Source organism: Neltuma alba, unplaced genomic scaffold (assembly GCF_004799145.2).
Source record: "Neltuma alba isolate B1F8T4 unplaced genomic scaffold, ASM479914v2 tig00012772_pilon, whole genome shotgun sequence".
In the NCBI taxonomy this organism is placed as follows: domain Eukaryota; kingdom Viridiplantae; phylum Streptophyta; class Magnoliopsida; order Fabales; family Fabaceae; genus Neltuma; species Neltuma alba.
The window spans coordinates 187,994-215,498 of NW_021637180.1; the positions used below are offsets into that span (position 1 = coordinate 187,994).

Below are 27,505 nucleotides of genomic sequence, written 5' to 3' on the forward strand. Positions count from 1 at the left end.
ATGGCGCGTGATGCTGATGGAGTTGGGTGCTCTTCAAGTTCTTCTGGTTCAACTAAGAGAAGGAAGTATCATGTGTTTTTGAGCTTTCGAGGGGAAGATACACGGAAAAATTTTTCTGATCATTTGTATGCCGCTTTAAAACGCAAAGGATTAAAAACTTTCAGGGATGAAGAAGAACTTGAAAGGGGAGAATCTATTAATCCAAGTTTAGTACAAGCAATTGAAGAGTCTCGTTCTGCAATTGTTGTGCTCTCCCCAAATTATGCTTCTTCAACTTGGTGTTTGGATGAGCTTCAAAAGATCCTGCAGTTAAAGGAAGAGACGAGTTTTCAAGTATTTCCGATATTTTACGGTGTAGATCCTTCTGATGTTAGGAAACAAAAGGGAAGTTTTGCAGAAGCATTCAGAAAGCATGAAGAAAGATTTACCGAAAACAAAAGAAAGGTACAAAAGTGGAGAGATGCTTTAGAAAAAGTTGCTACTTTATCTGGTTGGGACTCAAAAGATCGGTAATTTTCACTTTTCTCAATAATTATCATCTCTCTTTTTTGGTTGAGAAATAAGGGTGTAGATATTCAAATGTACTCTAAATTATATTTAAATAAGGGTGAGTGAGTAGGTCCCTTCCCTCCCTAAAATGGGTAAGGGTGGACTGCTTGAAGCTTTAACTAACAAGTATTATAAATGTTATTTACTTAAAACTAAAATACTTTAATCTATTTTACCTTTAATTACATTTTTCTTTTTATCTATTTTGAAAACATACACTTAAGTTTAAATGATTAATTTTGCTAAGAGTATTTTAAAAAGATATTTTTAATTAAAATTTGTACTAGAATAATATTTATTTACTAATTTATCCTTTATCATACTAAATTCCTAATTTTGGATAAAATTATTTTGAAGAATTTAAATGTTTTATTTTTCTTTCTCTTAATTATCTCTTGCAAATAAATATTTTTCTATGTTTTTATCATATTGGGATAAAAGCTTAAGTAATTTAATTATTATAGATATAAAAAGCTTTATTAAGGATTTCAGTAATTCCTTTAATAAATATACACTTCACTAAATGTTTTTATAATTTCACTCCAAAAAATATGTTTATAGATGTTTATTACAAAAATAGTTTGAAAATTTTAAATTACAAATTTAAGTTATTAATATAATCTCTTAAATTCAAATTATTTATTATATGTATTATGAATAAAATAAGCTTTTTAAATATGATCTTAGACATTTAAAAGAAATCTAAATAAATGTATATCAATACATGCAATGAAAAAAATAAAATTATACAATTTCATTATATAATCAAAATTAATAATTAATTAATCTGATAACATATTAGAATGTTTGAAAACATATGCAGTAGAATTATTTCCTATTATAAAAAATTATGTTTTTGACAAATATAAAAATTTAAATAATTTTTATGCTAAATAAAAGTATTTTGGTCAAAGCAAAGGCTTAAAAGTTAAATTTAGATAGATGAAAATAAAATCTCAAATATATAAGAGAGGGTTGTGTAAAATACATTGCAATTTGAAGCGAGGCTTAGGTATGTTTTTAAAAGATATGCAATATTTTTGTAATTGAGATAAAGGAGAAGGAATGATTAGTAATTAGGAAAATTAATGTGGTAGTTCTTAAAGTTTTGTCTGATTTTGAGTTAGGTTCCTCTAGTTTCTTTTTTCTTTTTATGAATTTTTTATAATTTGTTATATTAAATGAGCAACTCTTTCCGTAAAAAATACTCTCAACGCTATTAATGCTACGTGACATGGCATTAAAAAGGCTTGCTTTCTCTTTCTTTCCAAGGCCAATCATGAGCTTTTTCTTTCTCTTTCTTCCACGTGAAAGATCGGGGATCTCTTTCTCTCATTAATCAAGGGCCAACCACACCAGTCGATAAGGAGAAGAAAAGCTCCTCCTTAAACTATATTCACACATTTGAAGTCAGCTCATTTAAAAAGTTGAAAACATCTGCATATTTAATATATGAATTTGTTTACATATACTTCCTCTGTTTTTTTATTATAAGATTTAATTTTTTAAATGGATTTCTTTTTTTTTAATAAGATACTCTTTGAGTTTGTCTGAACATTTAATACAGCATTATCTATTTTATTCCTAATTTAGTGTATTTAAGACATTCTCTTTTTTTATTTATCTCATTATTATTCTTTCATATTTTTCTATTTATATATAGAGGTATATTTAGAAAAAAACTGCATTTGTTAAATATTAATTACTTTTAACTAATTTTAATTATTTTTTAAATTACGTAATTTAGTTAAAAATATTTTATAATAAAAGATGGAATAATATATCAAGATGGAATAGTATATCCCCAGCGGCCAGCGGCATATGGAAAGGTGAATACAATTTAAACCTTTTGGCATGAGACTGGCGTGGTTGGCTCTTAAGGGATGAGAGAGAGAGAGAGAGAGAGAGAGAGAGAGAGAGCCGCAGGCTTTTACTAGGAAGAAGAGAAAGCAAGTCCATGTAGCCTTTTTAATGCTATGTCACCACATCATTAACCGTGTTGGGGGTATTTTTAACAGAAGGAATTGTTCATTTAATGTAATAAATTATAAAAAATTCATAAAAAAAAGAAACCAAAAAATAAAAAGACTTGATTCAAAATCAAGTAAAACTACGAGGACTGCTAGATTATTTTTTTCCTTAATATTTCATCCATGTTATTTCATTATAGACTTGTACTTTTTGTTGTTGCTAAAATAGACTAGTAGCACTAGGTTGTAGATGATCTCTGTTTTCCAATTGAATTCAATTAATGATAGAATTCTGAAATGGTCATTTTTTTGAATATGTATTAGTAAAATTACATAATAATAATTATGTAATTCAACAATTAAAAAATTAATATTAATAATTTATAATGTGTTGATTAAGTGACTTCAATATCTAGGAGTTATAGTAAAGTGTGTGGACACACACACATAACCGTGTATGTCTGCAAATAATTATCTCCTGTCCCCATTAAGTTAAACTAACGTTCACGGAAAACTTAAGATTGCTACAATTGTGGTCATGTTTTCTTTACATCTCACATCAAGTGTCTTTTATTGTTTATGCAAAAACTTCAAAATTCAATTGACTTAAAACCGTCACGCTATTTTCATGTCCAAAAAAAATCATTTTACAATTTTATTTTCATATGCAGGTATGAAACAGAATTCATTGAAAGCATTGCTGAAGAAATGGGGTCAAAGTTACTTGATAAATCAGCATCTGGTCATGGCAAGTTAATTGGAATTGAACCAAAATTAGATGAATTGAAGTCAATTGTAGCAAGGGAATCAAAAGGAATTGGGTTTATAGGAATATGGGGCACAGGAGGCGTAGGCAAAACAACTCTTGCTAGAGCCTTTTATGAGCGGAAGCGAGAGCACAAAAACTTTGAGATTCACTGCTTCCTTGATAATATTAGAGAGGCATGGGAAAAAGAAGGTTTGATTTCATTGCCAAGAAAACTTCTTTCTTCTCTAGAAAAAAAGAGTATGGAAGTGGCTGATTTTTATGAAGGAATGGGGTTAATAAAGAGAAAGTTGACTGACAAAAAAATTCTACTTGTCCTTGATGATGTGAGTGATATTAGGCAACTTGAAAATTTGGCTCCAAAGCAAGGATGGTTCAGTGAAGGGAGCATAATAATAATAACAACTAGGGACAGGCATTTGTTATCATCACATGGTGTATCTGCTGTGTATGAATTCAAATTATTGAGTGATAACGAGTCCCTTGAACTTTTCCTTGAAAAAGCTTTTAAAGAAGAGCATCCTAATGAAGATTATTTGAAACTTGCTAGAACTGTCATTAAGTATGCTGGAGGCCTTCCTTTAGTGCTCACAGTGTTAGGTTCATCTCTTTGCAAAAGAACTATAGTGGAATGGAAAGATGAACTAGCTAAGTTCAAGAAAGTTCCTCCAAAGGACATTTTGAAGATACTTCAAGTGAGTTTTGATGGACTGGATGATCAGGAAAAAACCATATTCTTGGATATTGCTTGCTTTTTCAATGGGATGGACAAAGATCATGTCATACAAATTTTAGAAACTTTGGAGAAGGATCTTCACCCAGAAACTGGGATAAATGTTCTCATTAAGAGATCACTAATAACTAATTATGAAGGGCATTTGTGGGTGCATGAAATTCTCCAAGATATGGGAAAATATATTGTTTATCAAGAATCACCTTATGACGCCGGCAAGCGTTCAAGGATATTGTCTTTGGAGGATGCCAATCATGTACTAAAAAGAAATAAGGTGACATTATTCAACCGTTCTTTTGTTTATGTGCTTTTTTAATATTAATATATTCCACAACATTTACCTTGGCTTGTTGTTTTATAGGGGACAGAAGCAACTCGAGGAATGGCCCTAACATTGGAAAAGTCATGTGATGCATTTTGGGATCCTGAAGCCTTCTCAAAGATGAGTAATCTCAGGTTACTTATCATTTCAAGTCGCTCACATGTTTCACATTGCCAATTAAATCTTCCGCATGGGCTCAAGACCCTTTCCAGCGAGTTGAAAGTCATAGAATGGGTGGGGTATCCATTATTTTATTTGCCTAGTCAGCCTCAACTCCATGAACTTGTAGTACTAAAAATGCAACATAGCAAATTAAAAGAACTTTGGAGAGGAACACAGGTATTACGATCCTTTCATTTAAATTCTTTGTCCATAATTTAATAAATTATAATTATAATTAGTGTTTGGTTTTGAGGGCTTATTGTTTCCTATTTTTCTATTGTTAGCCTCTCCCAAGCCTAAAGTCTCTTGATCTATCTCATTCAAAATACCTCATCAAAACCCCAAATTTTGATGGAATTCCTCATCTTGAAAAGTTGATTCTTGAAGGGTGTTCTAACTTGGTTAAAATTCACCAGTCTCTTGGGCAACACAAGAAACTTGTCATTGTTGACTTGAAAGATTGCAAAGAAGTTAAAACCCTTCCAGAAAAATTTGAGATGAATAGTTTGGAGACTTTTATTCTATCGGGTTGTTCAAAAGTTAGAAAACTTCCTGAGTTTGGAAAAGATATGGCATGTCTATCGAAGCTTGATTTAGAGAAGACTGCTCTAGCCAAACTACCTCAATCGTTGGGTAATTTGATTGGTCTCGTTGAATTAAATTTGACAAACTGCAAAAAGCTGGTTTGTCTTCCATGTAGTGTTAGCAAGTTGAAAGCTCTGAAAGTTATCAAAATTTCTGAATGCTCAAAGCTTTCATGGCTGCCAGAGAGTTTGAATGAAAATGAAGCTTTGGAACAGCTTCATTTGAGTGGGATTGCTATACAAGGGTTATCATTTAGTGACTACAATAGCGAAACACAATCTTCATCATCATGGAGTTGCTTATCCCTTCTTCAAAGGCCTTCAAGCTCCAAAAAGTTTTTGTTGCCGCCGTCTTTGTCGTTCTTGAAAGGATTAAACTTAAGCTTTTGCAATCTCCAAGATGGATCACTTCCTGATGACATCAGCATGTTATCATCATTGGAAATTTTAGATCTAAGTGGAAACGATTTCATTGACTTACCATCTGGCCTCATTTCCAGTCTTTCGAAGCTTCAAGATATTTGTCTCTGGGGTTGCCCAAGGCTTCGGTCTTTGCCGCAACTTCCGTCAAATCTATTTGCTATATTGGCTGACGATTGTTCATCAATGGAACATTACGGATGTGCAGATCAATTATGGGATTTCATTGAATCATTTCAACCTCAGGTTTATTTTATTTGTCTTTAATTGTTCTTTCACCTCTATCATTTTACTTCTTTAACACGCAAAATTGTTTCTTATAGGTTCACAACCATTTCAATATGAAGTCAGCAATTATAAGAGGGGATTCAGAAATTGTGAGTTTTTAGAATCACCTGTTTTTTTCTTAATTTCTTTGACAATAAATATATAGTTTATTTTACTTGTACGTATATATTGCCATTTCTTACGTGTTAATCAACATACTTCTGATACAAACAATCTGTTTTTTTTTTTTTTTGCTTTTTTTTGCCCCAGTTTTTTTCCGTCCGTCTACGTTGGCACTCATTAACAATTCCAGGCAGCAGAGTACCATCATGGTTTTATAATCAAAACTACTTTTGCACGAAAGAATTCTGGACTTGTCCAAATAATGTGTCGTTCATAATAAATATATCCCCTGATTATTGTGGTTCACGTGAATGGTGGGGCATAGCCATATGCTTAGTCATAGAACAAGATCTCACATTTGGAGAGGGGTGGGATGGAATTTGTTGGAGTTGCAGATTTCCTGATGATGAATTTCCAAACTCGTGTTGTTGTCATAATCATTATGCACATCCGGCTGAGAGTCCTCTGCTTTATATAACATATATTCCTTATTCCTCTTTGGTTGTCAATGGACTTCAAATGGTATTTTTCTCTAAGAATGCAATGGAAAATAAGTCACCAAGGACGAAAATAAGCAAGTGTGGGTGGCGAGCGGTGTGTAAAGAAGATGTCGAAGCATGGCGAAGAACAGGGGACGAAGGTTGTAGTATCATCAATAACTACGTGAAGATTGATCCAGACATCAACAATGGAGGTTATAGTCCCCGACCGAGACCTGATGATGGTATTGTAGAAGTGGATGGCGCCTATTCTCATTCAGATGACAAAGCAGCTTGTGGAGGCGTTCTTAAAGATGGCACCAATTGTATGAAGGAGGCTTTTCTTCTGAAATTAAGCGGCGGAGATACCCTCACAGCCAAACTATGGGGTTGCTTGATGGGTCTCAAAAGTGCTTGGGACATTGGTATTAGAGGTGTTGTCTTGAGAAGCGACTCCGCTGAGGCTGTTAGATTGATCAAATTTGAAGTCCCTGAGACGCACAAGGATATTGCTCTCATCATGGAAATCAAAGGGATGTTAGAGTGGGATTGGTTTGTGGATGTCCAGGTCTTTCACAGAGACGGCAATGGCATTGCTGAATTACTTGCTAAAAGAGCACTTAATGGAGCAATGGGTCTGCAAATACTGGGCCCTGAGACAACGATGAAAATATTACAGGCCACTGATGTTATACAACCTGAAGTTGAGAAAGATGGGGGTTATACTCAATGCTCCAGACATCATGATCAGTTCGTTGTTGAAGATGAGTCTATACTTCCAAGGTACGTAGATCAACCCTTCTGGTTTTAGATCAAAATTTATATTTTATATTAATGCATGCTTGATGGATATTTAAATTTTTGGTTGATACATTAATTTAAAATAATCTTTCAATTCTTATAAATATTATATCCACTTGATTACTTCCTTTCCGTAGGGGCTGTTCGTTTTATATTATTGGCCGGGTTTGTCTTCATTTCTTGAAAAATTTTCTTATTTTTTGCATTTTACTTGTATGACACGTATATGGTTTCAACGTTCCATCAAAGGTCAAACTAGATTTTATGCGTTCCCTTAATTTTTCATTCTCATTTCATAAGTTGAAGAAGATTTTACGCAGTCATTTGTATGTGGTAAGGACCACAGAAAAGGGTTTAGGGGGAAATGGAAATAATATATATACGACCCAATCGCCATAGGTCAACTATATATTAGCAATGTTCACTGTTCTTGTTTTGATGTAACTGAACCAACTTGAAATATCATTTTACAATATATATATATATTATAATTCAGTACTGTTTAAAATAAGCAATTATGAGTGGCACGTTTTATGCAGATCAAAAGTTAAAAGATTGCAAAAATCAAAAGATAAATCTAATATTGATTTGGAAGGCTGTAGCGATTGGGAGTGGATGTAACTTTTGGCATTCTCATGGGCTTCTATTTCAGAATTGGTGTCAAGGTATGTTTTAGATATTTTTACATCAAGGTGCATGTATCCATCGATACTAGTTAAAAAATTGTCATAGAAAGCCCTTTTTTGGTGATTGTAAAACGTTTGTTTTTGCATCAGTATCATCAGCTCTAGGTACATATTTTCGAATCATTTTACAAAATTAAAGCAAGTAGATTTCCAAAACTCTTCCAAAATCTCTCCAGTTTCGATTAAATTTGTTACTATTAGGCTTATTGAAATATAAAATAACTTGGGATAGACAATATGTATGCTTCATGATTCTTACTTGGCTGAAAAATCGATCTTCCCTTGAGTTCATTTATAGGTTTTGTGTATACAAGTTGGCCAAATCTCATCTTAGAGGCATTCAAGAAGCAAGAGCTAGATACAAGGAGCAATTCTTCAAAAACCATCTCCTTGCTGAAGGACGGATGTAAAATCAATGAGGCCCATACAGATATAGCAAATAGGCATGTGGAAGTCTTGCATATTTCTACTTACACTTCATTAGTTTAGGCTTTTCACTTTTGTTATGTTCTTTTTATGCTGTTTTGTTTTCCTCATGCATCCAAAACGGGGGGGGGGGGGAACAACAAAATTGGTACATATATAAGCTTCTCATTATGGCTTAATATATCTATAAGATTAGTACAGTTTGTACAGGAATTTCTCCACAGTCCTACGCCCTCTTGCACCGTTCCCTCCCCTCTGAAAAACCCCAACCAAACAAAAGGTTACGAGAGGATGTATTTCAAACTCTTATCCGCAGAAATTGGACCAAAATCATTTAAGACGAATTGCCTGGGGGGATATCCTTGGGCTTTTTTTTTTTTTTTTCTGGGGACAATTATAGTGAGATTCTTTAAAAAAAAAATTTCAAAACGAGTCCCAAAAGTTATCATTTTCTACCATAGAACTTGTCATTACAGACTGTTTAGGTTGTTATTAGAACTTTTTGGTGATTATTTTCCTTTCCTAGGACCTTATTATAATTGTCCTTTTTTCCCCCTCACTGGCAACAGAAGGATCGAAGGTTGTCGTCGTTGATTCAATCACAAATAGAGGGTTTCCTTTATTTAGAGTATAATCTGTGAGTTTATGCTCCGGTCACTCAGTGATCATTTACTCTTTTAATAGTTGAGTAGGAGGTAATTATATTATGTTGTGTAAGGGGGAGTTTGCATTTAGGCAGAATAAATATCACTGATTCTACACGTTATGAAATATAAAAGATTTTGTTCCACGTCTCTTTAGGTATTTTCCCCACGGATTACACGTCAAAAAAAATTATCTTAGTTTTCTACAAATATCAAGTTAAGAAAAATATTGCTGGCCAGAAAAATATTAGTATCCAAGGTAATCATCATTTCTTTATTTCTCTTGAGATGGCTCTCATAGTCTGATTTGTTACAGTAAAAATGCCTGACAGATGGTAAGGCGTGTTTCGAGTCCTGGAACATTGTAGGAAACTTCCTTTAACTTGGTAAAAATAGTATAAAAAGTTGTGAATTAATTCCTTTTTGTAAATTATAAATTGTACTTTATGATTAAAATATAATTTTTACTCTTATAAAAATTTTCTTGGTTCATTATTATACTTAGCTAAAAATATTACAGTTTTTAAAGTTCCAATTTTAAAATAAATTTTTTATTCTTTGAGTCTTTTATTGTAACTTTCACCAAATTTTGATGTGTTGTAGGGGGGTTTCAAATAGTAATAATGATTGTGTTTATTTGTCTTCAAAACCACGGCTATATGAAGCTTCTATATATCCTCCATCTCATGACATATACATATATATATCTATAAAATGCTCTCATAAGTTTATGCATGTGTGTTTTTACTTCGTACTTTCAACTATTGGACAAAAATTCAGAATAATAAATAATAGATAATTCTATTTCTATCGTAATTTTTATTTTTTTTATTAATTGAACCCTTCAAAAGAGATAAAATTGGCAAATAAGAAACAAAATTCATTAAGAATCCATTTTTTTCTTCTTCTTCTTCTTTTGGTACGGAACATACACATCAATTTTCATGGATCATATATACTCTTCATTCCATTTCCAGTTCCTATGTTAATAGAAGTGTGACTTCTCTTTTGTCTCACAGTAACAAAAAAGAAATTCACGGTATGTAGGCTTTTCTTAGTGGTTTTTTTTTTCCCCCCCTCGTGAGCACCTTGGTATCCAGCCCGAACAGTCGACCCTCGCAAGCCATATAGGGGGCAACCCTCCCAAGCCAGCAGCTCCATTCACAACCCTCAATGTTGCTTAAGGGACTTAGAGGGTATTTGAACAAAAACAAAACCATGGTTTTAAAAATACTTTTACGGTATACGAAATAAATATGTGAGGAGTTTACCTTTATTTATGAAAAAGTGCTTTTGAAAAGTGTTTTTGGGGTTACCCCCTTAGTACCTCATCCGGCTAGACCAATTGGACATCGATTTTTCCTAGTATTTTATTATTAAGTATAATTATAATATTTTTCGGTGGACTTGCGTATTCATCAAATCAATAACAGTTTTAAAGGTCAAAGGATCAATTATACTTTAAACAACAAATACAGGGAGTTAGAAACAAAGATACAAGCATAAAAGACAATATTGCTTCATACATCAAGCCCAACACCACTGTAGAGAACAACCTGAACGACAAACACTCAATAAAGAACAGAGCGAAAAGAGTTTTTTTTTTTAAAAAAAAAACTTCAATCATTTAATCCGATAGGTTCCAAGCTAAATCAGGGTCTTACATACAAACCTGTTCCATATCCAAAACACAAAGAAAAACTAACTACTCCCCTGGCCCTTAATGTAAAACATAATTAGCTCATTTGAGTAGATTAAGGATGTTAGTTAAATTAGTTAATATGATATGTTTTTTTTAAACACTCTAATTATCTTCCTTAATTTCCTCCCTCCCTCTCCTACTTGAATATTGTTGAGAAAATATCAATAAGGTTAATTTGAAAAAAATTAATATACATGTGAAATAGGTCTTATATATAAACGAGAAGTACAATCATCCCAATAAAGTATTGAACTTTTTCTAATCCTAGTCACTATGTACACTGTTTAGTGTTTCTAAAGCCCTCAAACTGAGACTTCAAAATATATTTTTTAAGTCCCAAGTTAAAATTTCTAAAAGCGGATCATAAGTATCAACTTAACTCTGATATCATCCAATAAGCAATTTTTCCAAACAATATTTTCATAACTTCCTTGTTTGTATTGATTCATGTTTGAGACTTGAAAAGAATCTCCTTTATTGGTTTTCATAATTCCACCAAGATCATCTTTTATTTTGATGCCATTGGATGCTGGCCTCAATAAATTTTCTACATCCAATTAAAAAAAAAATCCACTATTAAAATGTGCTGGGATGTTGCCATTTAATTACATAGAGTTCATGTGAGGTGATACATTGGGATCGGAGTATACAAGAATTCCTCCTCAAGAATAAAAAAGGTCTTGCAAAGGAGCAGACAGCAACGCGGTTTATGAACACGTTAAGAATAGGCTTGAGCTGACTTCAAAAGCTTCATTGTCAAAACTATACAACTTTGTGCCTAACTCCGTCATGGCTGCCACCGTCTGTTCAAGTTTAGTTTAAATTCTATTATTCTGTTTCGTTTTTTGAAATGGATTTAGCTCTTCAAGCATTAAATTCTATTATTCTGTTTTGTTTTTTGAAATGGATTTAGCTCTTCAAGCATTAATTTTGTGATTATGCTTTCTTTGAATGCGAAACTTTCGCTTTGAACTATAAATAGACTGCGAGGAATAGAGACATGTAGTTATCAATTCATCAACCAACCTGGGATCTATTTTCTCTCTTACTATCTTTGAAATTATCTGGAACTTTATAATCTACGTACGAATGCGATTTTTGTTCTATCTAAAGGTTTTGGTTTCGTAAAGCAAACTGCTAATATCTCCGCGGACTAAGTCATCTGTGTAATATCCAAATTTTATGGATTCAAGTAAAGCATGATGAACGAGAAAATTCTTAGAGAAATTATTGAAATCAAGACCCCTAAAATATGGTCTAAATAATTATAAAGTTAATTTCGGGAATTTAGGACCTATTTTTTTTGGAAAATTCAAGGAAATGGATTTAGTTCTTCAAGCGTTAACTTTGTAATTATGGTTTGTTTGAGTACGAAACGTTTCCTTTGAACAATAATTAAATTTTTTTTGCCAAAAAGAGTCAATTTTATTATAAAAAAAACAAGAAGTACAAACACGAATAGCCAAGAAGGCCAACAAGACAAGAAAAGACTCAAACCTGAAATACAACCTAGGAAAAGCAGAAAAATACAAACACCAATTCAAAAGAAAAAACACAAGAAAAAAAACAGAACAACAAAACTATTAGCCAATTCCAGTTCTATCCCAAGAGAAACCACAAATCACCTCAAAAGTCATGCCTCAAAATTGAACACAGAGAGGGTGGTGGTTCAAAGAACCATCCTTCCGGTACCATTCCTCTCCTTACATCAGCTATAAGGCAATCCGCAGCTTTATTACCATCCCGAGCAACCTGAGAAATAGACCAATTCTGTTTAGACTTCAGCAAATCTAAACAAATCTGAAGAATATCCCTACTTCCCCATTCACAACCTTCCAAAACACCTTCATTCTGCAGAAAAGTTGTTGGCAATCTGTCTCCACCTCCACACACCTCCACTTTTCCAACTCTTTACACTCCAAAGCTACCAGTAGTGCCAAAGCTTCACTCATGAAAGCAGAACCAGCATCTACCTTCATCCCCATACCTCCAATAGACCCCCCATACTCATCTCTTCCCACCAAACCCACTGCTGCCGTTTTGCTTTTGCTACAAAAAGAACAATCAATATTGATCTTTATAGCACCAGCATTTAGACAAACCCGCTGTAAATTTCTTATATCAGAAGCAACATGACCAGCTCCCTTTTTCTTCTTTTCTAAGGAATCCCAGAAGTCCCTAACCATTCTCAAAGCAGTAGTCACACACTAAAAAGCATTAAGCTCTTTATGCTCAAAGATAAATTTACAGTGAGCTTTCCAAATTTTCCAACACAGATAGACAAATAAAGCCACTTCAATATCACTCGGACCCCCTACCTCTTTTCACCATTCTTCTAACCATTTGTCAAGTCTAAATACACCATTCCCCACAAACCTCATAGTGAGTGGACATCCGAACCAAACATGTGCAATCCAAGAACAGAAGAAAAGCATATGTTCAATGGTTTCCTCCTACATTCCACAGATACCACACACTGGAGAAGTTGGACATTTTCTTCTAAACAAAGCCTCCCTAGTAGCCAGAGCACCAGAAATTGCCCTCCACAGAAAATGATTGATCTTTGGAGGCATTTTAACATTCCAAATTCCTTCCCAAATTCGTTTAGGAGTTCTATAAGAGCTACTAGGATCCTTACATATAAGACCTACCTCTCTCTCCTTTATCGCCTTATAGCCTAGTTTCACTGCATAACAGCCATCTTTGCTTCACAACCACATCATCATATCTTCCAAATTAGACCTTGGAAGTTTGACTCTTTTAATTCTTCCAATATCTTCCTCATCCAAAATATTCCCATAATTCTCCAGTGTCCATCTACCATCTCTGATAAGATCACTAACCATTAAATTTTCATCTCATCAGTCAATACCCTTGGTTTTAAAGAGTATACAGGTCCATTTGTCAGCCAATCATCACTGAATACTCTCACTTTCCCACCATTGACTATTTTCCAACACAGATCTTCTTTTAACACTTCTCTTCCTTCTAAAATACTAGTCCAAGCCCATGATGCTTTACTTCCCTTCCTAGCCTTCAGAAAGTCAGACTTAGGGAAATAAACACCCTTCAAAATCCTACACCACAAATCATCAAGATTTTGAATCAGCCTCCAAGCTGTCTTAGCAAGCAGAGCTTTGTTGAAAACCTCTAGATCTCTGAAGCCCATACCCCCTGGCTTTTTGCCTTACTTAAAGCTTGCCAAGACTTCTAGTGTATTCTTCCCTCTTCTTTTTTTTGATGCCACCAGAAATTAGAGACCATGCTGTCTAAATCAGCACAAACTTTCCTTGGAAATTTGAAACAGGACATAGGAAGATAGGTATTGTGTTAGCCACTGCTTTAATCAACATTTCCCTTCTAGCAAAGGTCAAATTCCACCTCTGCAGTTTTAGATTCATCTTCCCTTTGACAAAGTTTAGTGCCTCAACCTTAAACTTTCCCCATAGTAAAGGTAAGCCTAAGTATTTTCCTAGGCTCTCATTAGCTTTAATTCCCATAATATCGTAAATCTCATTCTTCCGTACATCATTAGTATTTTTTAAGGAAAAAAAATACCGGACTTCTCATAATTCACAGCCTGACCTGAAGCCATACAATACACATCAACAATTCTCTTTAAGACATGATAATTAGTCTTATTTGCATTAATAAAGAATAATGCATCATCAGCAAAAAAACAATGAGAAAGGATAGGACATTTACTTGCTAGTTTGATCCCCTTCAGCTTCTTATTTGTCACATGCCACTGAATCATTAAGGAAAAGACATCCGCTGCTATGATAAAAAGATAAGGAGAAAGGGGATCTCCTTGTCTTATGCCTCTTTCCATCTTCAAACCAGCAATCTTCTTGCTGCCAACCATAAGACTCAAACTTGCTGAAGTTACACAATCCATTATCCAAGTAATCCATCTTTCACTAAATCCCACTCTTCTCATTACTTCTTCAGTAAAATTCCACTCTAGCCTATCATAGGCCTTATTCATGTTAATCTTCACTGCCATCTCAATCTTTCTACCCTTTTTCTTATTTTTTAAGTAATGAAAAGCCTCATGAGCTATGAGGATATTGTCTTGAATAAGCCTTTCTGCTACAAATGCACGTTGATTCTTAGTAATCACTCTTTTCAACAACATCTTCAACCTATTTGCCAAAATTTTTGAAATAATCTTGTAGGTGGAACTACATAGGCCTATTGGTCTGAATTGTCCCACCTTTTCAGCTTGCTCAACCTTGGGAATCAGAACTATATTTGTGCGATTCAAAGGTTTCAAATCAGCGTGGTTCTAAAAAAAAATCCATTACCATCTCCAAAACTTCCCCCCTTACCTCCCCCCAAGCTGCATGATAAAACATACCTGAATACCCATCAAGTCCAAGGGCTATAGCCCCATTCAATTCAAACACTGCTTGCTTCACTTCCTCCACGGTAATGGTTCTTACCAGCAACACATTATCATCCACTATGATAACCTTCTTAACAAAGCCAAGTGCCTCTGACATATCTCTATTCCCAACAGAAGCAAACAGTTCATTATAAAAATTGCAGAAAGCCTCATTAATTTCCACCTCCTTCTCTAACCAAATATCATTCACCCCTTTCAATCTCACCACCTTATTTCTAGCTCTTCTTTGAATGGTACTTGAGTGAAAAAAACTTCGTATTTCTATCCCCATACATAAGCCAATTCACCCTAGAGCGTTGCCACCAGTACTTCTCCTCCCTTTCCCAAGCTTCTTCAATTTCTTTCAAGAGTTTATCAGCTGCTACTCTTTTTTCAACTGTTGCAGGGCCTTCATTACACTTTTCTAATTGTGCAGTAAGCCTTTCAACTAATCTTCTTGCATTTGGAAAATTTTTCCTAGCCCAATCACTTCAGATTTTTCTGTAGTTTTTGAGCCTTGCTATCAATTCTTCAATTTTGGTGCCTTCCTCAAAATCATCCAAGTACCAACCTTTCTTTACCATTTGAAGAAATTCTTCATGCTCAATCCAAGTTGCTTCAAAATGAAAGTCCCTCACAGATTTCCCATATTTGAAGTCAAAATCAATCAGCACCAAGTGATGGTCAGATCCTGTAGGCATAATGTGACTTACTGGAACATTCTAAAAGCTGCCACGGAAATCAACATTAGATACTGCTCTATCTAACCTTTCTTTCACATTTTCTTCCCCCAATCTCCTATTGCTCCAAGTGAACTTTGGACCTTGAAAGCCAAGATCCATAAGATGACAGTCACTTAGAGCATTTTGGAAGTTAAGTACCCTTCTAATGTCAACAGGCAGCTTACCAATCTTCTCATCGCTGGCCAGAACATCATTGAAGTAACCACAACATAATCAAGCATAATTAGTCCCAGCTGCAATATGTCTAAGCTTGTTCCACACACTCTTTTTTTTTTCCTTCTGAAGGTGCCCCATAGATAAAAGTAACATATTTGGGCATCTTGTCACTAGCAGAAAATATAGTAGTATGGATTATATTCTCTGAATAAAACCAAATATTCACTGTCACCTCTTTGGTCCACCAGAGAGCTAAAACCCCACAGCTATTGTTAGGAGGAACATAGAATTCTTCTTCCATAACACATCCACTTCTCAACTTTTTCAATCTCCTATTATTGATTCTTGTTTCCATTAGGTAGATAATCAAGGGTTCGTTCTTGAAATATTCCTCCCTCAACTTTCTTACTATCAAGGCTCCACCTAAACCTTGACAGTTCCACAATAATAGCTTCATTGCTCCTTGGTGGCTGTTTGAGGCCAACCACCAAGACCTTCAGCATTATCAATAGCAGAACAAATCCTTTCTGCAACAAAGTTCAACAAATCACCTCCAAAATTCTTCTTACTACACTCCCCTTTCTCCTTTAACTCAACACACCTTCTACTTCCTCCCTTCCTCAGGTCCCTCGAAATACTACCAAAGGGTTTTCTTCCAGGTCGCTTTCTCACTACATTCTCTACAAGTACAGGTCCATTTTTAACCGGAGAATCATCAACAGACAGCTTCCTTCTTTTATCAATTCTCTCAGACTCCACTACCTCCAATCCTCTTTTCAAGCCAATGCTACTCAAATTTTTTGTAACTTCTTCAATTGGAGAAATATTTCCATAGACTACTAAAGCTCTCGACAAGTCCTCTTTAGCTTCAGTTATATTTTCCACTTTATTTGTGACGTCAGAAAGAATCACAGATTCATTAATCTCCTTCCCCTTTCTACTCCCCTTATTTCCTCCTGCTTCCTTATTATTTTCAATGCTATGTTAAGAAGAAACACACTTACTTCTATCTTTAATCACTATCTTCTTCTTCTCTGCATCTTCCTTTCTGTTGGTAATAGCTTGTGCATTCTTCTTGCTCTGCACTTTTATTTCTTCCTTCTTGCTTACCTCCTTATCCAGTATCTGATTCACTATACTTTTTTCCTTTTTTAACTTCCAATAATCCTCATCATATTCTTCCCAATCTTCACTACAGCAAACCACTTCATTTTTAATGAAACGAGCAGCCTGTACGCTTAGCCAACTCCCATATCCCACTTCCTCCTCTTCATTTTTGTTATTACGTTTCTCACAAATTCATTGGTCATGTCCCAATCTTCCATAGCAAAAGCAAAAGTTCTGTAGTCTTTCATATTTTGCCTTTATCCGGATCAGTTCTTTTCCATCAGGTCTAGGCATCCACATTCCTGTTATCAAAAGTCTCCTCAAATACACCAAAACTCTGACTCTCAAAAAGCTACGGGTCAAGAGTTAATCTCTTAGCCGATTCTCAACCATAACAACCTTTCCAATCATAGATCCAAGGGTGATCGCATTATCCAGATCCATAGCCTCCAAAGAAAGATCGTGAAACTGAATCCATAAAGGACAGACGCTAAAATCCACCTCTCTGTACACCATATACTCCTTCCATGATTGAATATTTAGCAATACACCTTGCATTGACCACGGTCTTCCCCTCAAAATTCTGCTATAATCCTCTTTTTTTCAAAATTCAAAAACAAAGATGTTTCGATCCACATCAATTATCTTCATATGCTCTGTCTTATCTAGATTCCATCCCTTACGAATCATCTGGATCAAGGTAATTTTATTCAAATTCTTCTCTGTCATCAAACGACCGATCAGAGCTCCTCTATGTTTCTTTCTCTGATCACTTTTCCTCCATACAAGATTAGCCTCTAATCGCTGATGGTTACTGCCTTTGCCTCCATTCTCTACACTCGTCATTTCCTTCGAATCGCCAAAATCCGCACGTACACTCTTTCAACCCTGCCACAGTAGGCGATGGAGCTCTTTCAGACTACCACTCCAAGTACCTCCAAACTTCTATCCTCACTATTCCTCTGTTACAATGAGTAACAAAGGAATCACTCTTTCTTCACTTCGTCGTAGTGGGCAACGAAGCTCTCTCAGATTACCTCTCTCACCATCACACCATACGACGGAAACAGGATTCACAGAAGAAATCGGTGATAACTGCCGTAACAAACTCTCACGTGGAGAGAGAAAAGCTCCCACTCAAGAGAGAGAAGTTCCCTGGTAGTCAAGGAAGATATGAACAATAATTAAATAGACCGTAAGGAATATAGACATAGATTTATCAATTCAATCTTCCTGTGATCGATTTTCTTCCTTGCCAATTCTTTTAGATCTCTATTTACTATCTCTGAAATTTTCAGGAACTTTTGAATCTGGGAATGACATTTCTGTTCTATCTAAAAGTTTTGGTTTGGTATAGCAACCTATTAACACCAGAGACTAATTACCCATGTGCTGTCATGTGCTGGATCAAATCATCATGCGCTTATCTCTCATCTTTTTGTTTATTTTTTTATTTTATTCATAAATAAAAATGATTATTTATGCATTATATTTGAGGATACTCGATCTGCGAGCATTTTGAGATTTTAAATTTTCGTCGTACTTTGTTTTTCCTTTTGAATATGCCCATTACCTATCTCAAGATTTAATTTGCTTTGAAACTCAAATAGACGGGAAAATACATCTTACAAATATTGGTTCACTTTCTTTCTGTTTTTGTACTTTTACTTTTGTGTTCAGATTCCAAATCCTTTGCAATGGAGCATGATGCTGATGGAGTTGGGGGCTCTTCAAGTTTTTCTGCTTCAACTAAGAGATGGAAGTATCATGTGTTCTTGAGCTTTCGAGGGGAAGATACTCGAATAAGTTTTATTGATCATTTGTATGCTGCTTTAAAACGCAAAAGGATTAAAAACTTTCAGGGATGAAGAAGAACTTGAAAGGGGAGAATCTATTAAACCAAGTTTAATACATATTTATTTACTAATTCATCCTTTGTCATAGTAAATCCTTGACTTTGGCTAAAATTATTTTGAACAATTAGTGTTTTCTTATGGTTTTCCTTAATTATTTTCCTTACAAATAATTATTTGTTTAATATGTTTATCATATCGGGATAAAATATCAAGTAATTTAATTGGCATGGATATAGAAAAATCAATTGAAATTTTGAGTAATTCTTAAAGGATTGTTATTATCAAAGATTCAAAAATAAATATCAATAATTCATAATTTCTAAATTTTAAAAAAAATCATTTTATTAATAATTAATTAATAGTAGTTTTTAACTTTTGATGGTTGAAAACGTTACCGTATAGCATTAGATTTGAAATGCTAATCCGACAATGTATTTTGTTAAAAATTGCTTGAATAAAATTAAGAAAAACTATTCAAATAAAAATTTAGAGTAAAATACTTTGACTATCCTCTTAGCTTGCATCAATTATATAGACCTCCTCTCTATTTAAAAATATACAGTTTATTATAATTAGTTGACACTTTTAGAAATATTCTAAAAAGATTTTAAAAGATACTACTCTGGTCCTAAATATAAAAATCATTTTGTAATATAAATTACACTACAAAATGGGTCTTATATTTATGATCGGAGGAGTGTTATTTTTAACTAAAATTTATATTAAAATAAATTTTATTTACTATTTTACTGCTCATTCTAATAAATTATTAAATTATATTTTTATAGTTACAAGAATTTTTAGTAAAATAGTAAATAAAATTTATTTTAATATAAATTTTAGTATTATATCTTGTGTGGATACCCTGCCCGCTGATGTTTCTATTATATCTTGTTTTCTTCTGTGAAATACTGAAATGTGTTATTTACTGATTTGTGACGTGGGACTGTGTGGGCATGGATATATTTGAATATGTCCCGTGCCTCTCTCAAGGTTTTGCTTTGAAACTCAAATAGAACGTAAGGGATATTTACAAAAGTTGATTTCACTTTCTTCCGTATTCAGTATCCCCTCATTGATTGCTGCACTGTTTGTAGAAGCTCAAAGAAATCCATCTATATATGTATTATTCTCTCGGTTTCCGCATTGGTCAGATTCCAAATCCTTCCAATGGCGCGTGATGCTGATGCTGTTAGGCATTCTTCAAGCTCTTCTGGTTCAACTAAGAGAAGAATGTATCATGTGTTTTTGAGCTTTCGAAGGGAAGACACTAGGACCAGTTTTACTGATCATTTGTATGCTGCTTTAAAACGCAAAGGATTAAAAGCTTTTAGGGATAAGGAAGAACTTGAAAGAGGAGAATCTATCAAACCAAGTTTACAACAAGCAATTGAGGAATCTCATTGTGCAATTGTTGTGCTTAGTCCAAGTTATGCTTCTTCAACTTGGTGTTTGGATGAGCTTCAAAAGATCCTTCAGTTAAGGGAAGAGTCCAGTCTTCAAGTATTTCCAATATTTTATGGTGTAGATCCGTCTGATGTTAGGAAACAAGAGGGGAGTTTTGCGGAAGCATTGAAGAAGCATGAAGAAAGATTTCTAAAAAACAAAATGAAGGTGCAAAAGTGGAGGGATGCTTTAGAAAAAGTTGCCACTATATCTTGTTGGGACTCAAAAAACTGATAACTTCCACTTCTCTTAGTAATAACCATCTCTGTTTTTTTTTTTTTTTAAATTTCGGTCAAAAAATAAGGGCAAGGATATTCAAAATAAACTCTGAATTACATCAAGGTTTTTTCTTAATTTTTTAAGGGTAAGGGAACTGCTTAAAACTTCCACTAAATAGCACTATAAACTTCATTTATTTAATTTTAGACTTGTAGTTCTATTTGTTGGTAATATAGAGCTGCAGTACTATAGTGTTGATTTTTTTTGGCCAACACTATAGTATTGATTGTTGATGAAGTAGGTTTCCCAATTGAATTCAAATCAATGATAGCATTTTGAATTGGTCATTTTCTTTAATATATCTAGCAGGTATGTCGAATTTTAATAAAATTACACAAATATTATGTAATTTAATCATTAAAAAAATTAATATTAATAATTTCTCTATATTTTGAAGTTTCATTTTTTATTAATTATTCATTAATAATAAATGTTAGTTTTTGATAGTTGGAAGGGTTACCATACAGCATTAGATTTGAACCTTTAATTTGACAATGTATATTGTGAAAAGTTTCCTGAATAACATGAAGAAAAACTACTCAAATTACTCTAAAAGGTCAAATATGAACCATATAACCAAAAAGGGGTTCTCAATAATGAATACTAGTAATGTGTTAATTAAATGACTTCAATATCTAGGGGTTGGCACAGTGTGTACGCGCGCACACAATGGTGATAACTATAGTTCATAATCTCATTAGAAAATTTAGGGATTTTGCTTCTTTGTATCAAAGACTAGACTGTATTATAGCTTCTCATTCTTCGTGATTGTCTATGATTACAAAAAAAAAACTATGTACAGCTCGTCTATAAATTAAATTATCCTCTACTCCTAAAAGTTAAATTAAATTTCACGGTGAATTTAAAATCGCTGCAGTTGTGGTCATGTTTTCTTTATATCTCATATTAACTATTTAGTGTTTATGCATACAATTTTAAAATTCAAATGACTCAAATGGTCATGATATTTTCATGTCCAGAAAAAAAAGCCATATTTTCGTATTATGCAGGCATGAAACAGAATTCATTGAAAGCATTGCTAAGGAAGTGATGTCAAAATTACTTGATGAATCACTATCTGACCTTGGTATGTTAATTGGAATTGAACCAAAATTAGATGAATTGGAGTCAATCGTAGGAAGGGAATCGGAAGGGGTTGGATTTATAGGAATATGGGGCACAGGAGGCTTAGGTAAAACAACTCTTGCTAGAGTATTTTATGAGCGGACGTGCAAAAACTTTGAGATTCACTGCTTGATACATAATATTAGGGAGGCATATGAAAAAGATGGTTTGATTTCGTTGCAAAGAAAACTTCTTTTTTCTCTAGATAAAGGATGTATGGAAGTGGGTGATTGTTATGAAGGAATGAAGTTGATAAAAAACATGTTGGGCGACAGAAAAATTCTACTTGTCCTTGATGATGTGAATGATTTAAGCCAACTTGAAAATTTGGCACCAAACCAAGGATGGTTTAGCAAAGGGAGCATAGTAATAATAACAAAAAGGGATAAGCATTTGCTATCATCACATGGAGTAACTGCTATGTATGATGTCAATTTCTTGAGTGATAATGAGTCCCTTGAACTTTTCTTTCAAAAAGCTTTTAAAGGAGAGCAACATAATGAAGATTATTTGAACCTTGCTAGAACAATTATAAATATGCCAAAGGCCTTCCTTTAGCCCTCAAAGTGTTAGGTTCATTTCTTTGCAAGAGAACTATGGGGGAATGGAAGGATGCACTAGCTAAGTTCAAGAAAATTCCTCTAAATGACATTTTGAAGATACTTAAAGTAAGTTTGGATGGATTAGACATTAATGAGAAGACTATATTTTTGGATATTGCTTGCTTTTTTAATGGGATGGTCAAAGATTGTGTCATACAGATTTTAAAAACTTTGGACAAGGATCTTCACCCAGAAATTGGAATAAATATTCTTATTGAGAAATCACTTATAATTAATCGTGAAGAGCATTTGTGGGTCCATGAAATTCTCCAAGATGTGGGTAAATATATTGTCTATCAAGAATCACATGATGATGCCGGCAAGCGTTCCAGGATATTGTCTTTGGAGGATGTCAATCATGTGCTAGAAAGAAATAAGGTGATATTCTTCCAAAGTTCTTGTACTTATGTGCTCTTTTAATATTGATATATTTCATAACTTTTTCTTACATTTTTACCTTGACTTGTTGTTTTATAGGGGACAAAAGCAATCCAGGAATAATTCTTACATTAGAAAAGTCATCTGACGTATTTTGGGATCCTGAAGCTTTCTCAAAGATGAGTAATCTCAAGTTACTTATCATTTCAAGTCGCTCACATGATTTAGATTTTCAATTGAATCTTTCTTATGGACTCAAATCCCTTTCCAATGGGCTAAAAGTCATAGAATGGGAGGGGTTTCCATTATTTTATTTGCCAAGTCAATCTCAACTCCATGAACTTGTTGAGCTAAAAATGCGACAAAGTAAGTTAAAAGAACTCTGGGGGGAAGACAGGTAATGACAACCCTTTTCATTTAAATTGTTTGTTCATAATTTAATACTATTTCCGGTTCTTAATATAAAAACTCATTGGAGATTCAAAATACTTAATGGTCTTATGCGAGTCTGATCCATCAAAATGAATCTCAAAATACTTCAAGTACCTCTCTGCCTTAAAAATCCAATCCAGTGCATCTGATCCATCAAAATGTTAAAAATCCACCTTAATGGTCTTATGCGAGTTCTGAATAAAGTTCACTAGTTCTACAATCGGTATTCTGGAGGTTGAATCCTTAGATCTTGAAGGTGATGATTCTGGTTGTCGCTTCAAGCTGTCTATCGACTACACTAGGGAATGTAACAAGATTCCATAGAATCGAATCGTCGATCAATCTGGTCAAAATGCCCCTTAGCTTCTTCTACAAACTCATTTGTCCTCTTTATATCAGCTTGTAGTTCCTTCAAGCGGTTGTTCTCTGCCTTGTTCCCTAAACCTCTCAATGAAAGCACCAAATGTCACGTTAGTGAGTGCGATAAAAATCTATGCGAGCAATTAACAGCTCTGAATGTATATATGTATGTCAATAAGGGTGCGATTACAGAGCTTATTCAACCTCATGAGTTGAGCCACATGATACAGAATAACAGAAAGAAGAGAATGATAGAAAAATGCAGGGAGAGAGAATTACAGAGAATCTGTCAGGACGGAAATAACCAATATCATTCACTCCCCTTCCCTCTAACCACCTGTCCTTATATAACCATTTCCGTGTTCTCTAGTTCTTGAAGCTTCCAAGGCTTCTTCCATGCTCGCTGGCTCCTTCGCAGTATGTTGGGCTGCTCCACAACTCTTGGATTATCCTTATCAAAGCCCTCATTTTCCGCATCTGTTACAACCGTCTTTGTCACTATTGAGCGAATTGCATTTAGATTTTTGCAAACTCCATGATGGATCACTTCCCGATGTCATGAATGAGTTATCATCATTGCAAGTTTTAAATCTAAGTGGAAACAATTTTATTGACGTACCATCTGGCCTTATTTTCAATCTTTCAAAGCTTAGGGCTATTGCCCTCGCTTATTGCCCAAGGCTTCAGTCTTGGCCACAATTTCCTTCAAATTTGTCATTTATAATTGCAAATGGTTGTTCATCAATGAAATATTGCAGAAGTTCACGGCATGATGGGATTTCATTGGATCATTTCAACCCCAGGTTTATTTTATTTGTCTTTATTTTCTTCTTACACCTTAGTCGTTTTACCTCTTTAACATGGAAAATTGTTTCTCACAGGTTCGCAACCATTTGAATATCAAGCCTGCAATTATACAATGGGACTCAAAAGTTGTAAGTTTTTAGAATCACTTGATTGTTTTTCCTTAAACTTGTACATACTACATACATATTACAATTTCTTACGTGTTAATTATCATACTTCTAACACAAACTATCTGTTTTTTTTTTTTTTTTGGGTCCCAGCGTGAGTTCTTCTTGGAACGTACTCGCGTATTGATGATTCATGGTACCGAAGTGCCATCATGGTTTTATAACCAAAACTACTTTTGTGAGAAAGAATTCAATCATCCAAATGTGTCATTTATAATAAGCTTGCCCACTGGTTACTGTGGTTCAAGTGAATGGCGGGGCATAGCCATATGCTTAATATTAGAACATAATTTTGCAACTGGAGCAGAGGTGGATGCAGTTTGGTGGACGTTAAGATTTCCTATTGATGAATTTCCGAAGACGTATTGTCGCACTAAGGTTTATATAGATTCGTATGGTGGTCCTCAACTTTGTATGATATATATTCGTTGTTCCTCTTTGGTTGTAAACGGACTTCAAATGGTATTCTTTGCTAAGAATGCAATTGAAAACAAGTCACCAATGTTTAGAATAAGGAAGTGTGGGTGGCGAGCAGTGTGTAAAGAAGATGTTGAAGCTTGACCAAGAGCCCGTGGGACGAAGGTTGTAGTAGCATCAATAATTACATCATCGGTGACGTTAAGAAAAATGGAGGTTATAATCACTCCCTGAGACATTATGATCGATTCATTGTTGAAGAAGACGAGTCAACTTCCAAGGTAAATAGATCAACCCTTGTTTTGGATTAAATTTTATATTTTATATTAATGCATGCTTGATGGGTGTTTGGATTTCTCTTTGATACATTGACTTAATATAATCTTTCAATTCATTAAATATTATATTTCCCTAATTATTTCATTTCCATAGGCATTGATCAATTCATAGTATTGGGTTTGCTTTCTTGGGATTCTTTTTTTTTTTTTTGACTTTTACTTGTATGACATAATTTAATTGCAACTGTCTGTCAAAGATCAAACTAGATCTTATGTATTCCCTTAATTTTTTTTTAATATTTCCATTGATTTGTGGCAGATAGTCATAAGTTGAAGGAGGTTTTACATCATTTTTATGTTTTAGCACATAATTATGCGTGATAGTTAGTTTTTTTTTACGCAATTATAAGAGAGAATTCCGATGTGAAGACATACATTATTACTTTTTTAGTATATACCCTTGTTCAAAAGAATGACTGGGCATAGCTGTGCTTAGTATTAGAAACTAATTTGGTATCACTTCGATGAAATTAATTTGCTGGACTAACATATCTCCTTAAGATGCATATTTTGTTGCATATTGTGACAATATGACTCTCTACGGTCTTTACTATAAAGACTTATGAACAATTTCATATAAATTTAAGAATTTAGTTAATATTAATTATTAATTTTTTAAAAAAATTTAAGATTATCCTCAATGACCAAGTTCATTATTGGAGGAGGTTGGTAGGTAAAGAAACATCAAGTTCATTAAGATAAGAAACTAACACTTAAAAGACAAGATTTTAAGATATAGATGATTTAATTGCCATCGGTATCCAAATATATATATATATTATGCATATTATATTCGTTGTTCTTATTTTGTTTCTAATCGAACCAACTTGAAATCTCATTTAACACTATGTATTAAGTCAGTACTGTTTAAGATAAGTGTGAGTGGTGCGTCTTGCGCAGAAATGTTGAAAGATGGCAAAAATCTAGAGATGAAGTTGATATTGATTCAACGTTCCCAGTGACATTGAGAATACAGAAGGCAGCTTTGGTCACCAAAAAAAAAAAAAAGCAGAATACAAAAGGCTGCAGCTGTTGGGAGTGGATGTCAAAACTCTTGGCATTCTCTTGAGCATCTATTTTAGATTTGGTACTAAAGTGCATTTCAAGTTTCTTGTTTTTTTTTTTTTATATCGAGCTGTATCTGTACTAGTTATAAAACTCTTATAGAAAACATTTTTTTCATCGCTGTAAGCAGTTTGTTTTTGCATTGTCGAGTCAGTTCTAGGTACATGCTTTGTTTCTTTTAGTCAGGATTTCTTGTCACTTAAACATGTGAATTACGAAAGGGGTGATTTGTCAATTTCTTTTGGGAAAACCCAATTTCCGGTCCTTAGAGTTGAGGTCAGCTTTGGTCAAGGTTCCTGGAGTTTGTTTTTAAAGGAATTGGTCCTTCAAATCTAAAACTGTTAAGCCGTTAGTCCTGCTTCTTGAGGGTGCTGATGTGCACTAACAGTGTTAATAGTGATCATGTGGCAAAAAATAATGAGTTGACAACTTGGCATTTTAATTTTAACTCAGACAACAATGTGATAAAGAAAAGAACGAAAGAAACGCAATCATGGAACGCAGAGTGGAGGAGGGCCTGCAAGCAGAGGGGGTGGCTGGCAAAGAGAGGGTACAGATCGCGAAGGGCTTGGGATCGACAAAGGAGGTCGCGAGAAGGGTATAGATCTTCAAAGGAAAAGAAGGGTTGGCGATGGTAAAGAGATCCAGTACTCTTAACCTTCACCTCCTCCTCATTCATTTGTTCTCTATTCTCTCTTTTTCCATGTCAATTTTTTTTTGTTATTTGTTTTTTCAGATTGTGTATTGCGTTTTTGTTCTCTCTCTCGTTGGGGAATTGGTTGTTGGGCATCATAGACTATGATTTTCTTGTTGATTTTAATTTCTGGGCATCATAGAGTACGATGTTGTTGGAATCAATTTTGCCTCTGGCTGTGAATAACTTTACCCATTCTGCTTATGGTTCTGCATACGACAGGAGGTCTTATTATCTGGCTTAAAAAATGGCTCGCTCACCCAGGTGTCAGGGATGAGTTGCAGGTCGATGCTTGTATATCATGTGGGAGAAGAGGAATAATGTTCTGTATGGTAAATGTCTATTAACTAATGAGGGCGTGTTGCATTGACGACTGAGACAGATGAATTGTTTGATTATATGGATTTTGATGGTAGAAGAATTAGGAACTATAAGAATGCAAGGTTGGTTCACAACAAGCAAGAATGGTTACGTCCAGTGAGGGAGGAAGACAATCTTTGCTTTCAAACCAG

General features: G+C 34.2%; 2 protein-coding genes across 2 annotated transcripts; both read left to right on the forward strand.

Moving 5' to 3' along the window:
• On the forward strand, window positions 1–27,293 carry LOC114730872 (TMV resistance protein N-like). The gene is made up of 9 exons (XM_028917975.1): window positions 1–509; window positions 3,191–4,292; window positions 4,380–4,679; window positions 4,787–5,433; window positions 23,991–24,308; window positions 24,387–24,440; window positions 24,573–25,177; window positions 26,753–26,933; window positions 27,216–27,293. Exons 1-6 carry the CDS (start codon window positions 1–3, stop codon window positions 24,400–24,402), a joined length of 2,892 nt encoding a protein of 963 aa, XP_028773808.1. The 3' UTR covers window positions 24,403–24,440; window positions 24,573–25,177; window positions 26,753–26,933; window positions 27,216–27,293.
• On the forward strand, window positions 22,258–23,160 carry LOC114730886 (TMV resistance protein N-like). Its single transcript, XM_028917996.1, has 2 exons — window positions 22,258–22,713; window positions 22,813–23,160. The coding sequence occupies exons 1-2, from the start codon at window positions 22,330–22,332 to the stop codon at window positions 22,834–22,836; spliced, it is 408 nt and encodes a 135-aa protein (XP_028773829.1). The 5' UTR covers window positions 22,258–22,329; the 3' UTR covers window positions 22,837–23,160.
• Window positions 27,294–27,505: the final 212 nt, after the last annotated feature.

What these genes read in the sequence shown, in the direction of transcription:
- LOC114730886 (XM_028917996.1), top strand. Translation starts at nt 22,330, where the DNA reads ATGGGGGAATGGAAGGATGCACTAGCTAAGTTCAAGAAAATTCCTCTA. An exon ending in ATGTGCTAGAAAGAAATAAG is followed by an intron (nt 22,714 to 22,812) that starts GTGATATTCTTC and finishes GTTGTTTTATAG; the next exon opens with GGGACAAAAGCAATCCAGGA.
- LOC114730872 (XM_028917975.1), top strand. Translation starts at nt 1, where the DNA reads ATGGCGCGTGATGCTGATGGAGTTGGGTGCTCTTCAAGTTCTTCTGGT. An exon ending in ATGTACTAAAAAGAAATAAG is followed by an intron (nt 4,293 to 4,379) that starts GTGACATTATTC and finishes GTTGTTTTATAG; the next exon opens with GGGACAGAAGCAACTCGAGG. An exon ending in AACTTTGGAGAGGAACACAG is followed by an intron (nt 4,680 to 4,786) that starts GTATTACGATCC and finishes TTCTATTGTTAG; the next exon opens with CCTCTCCCAAGCCTAAAGTC.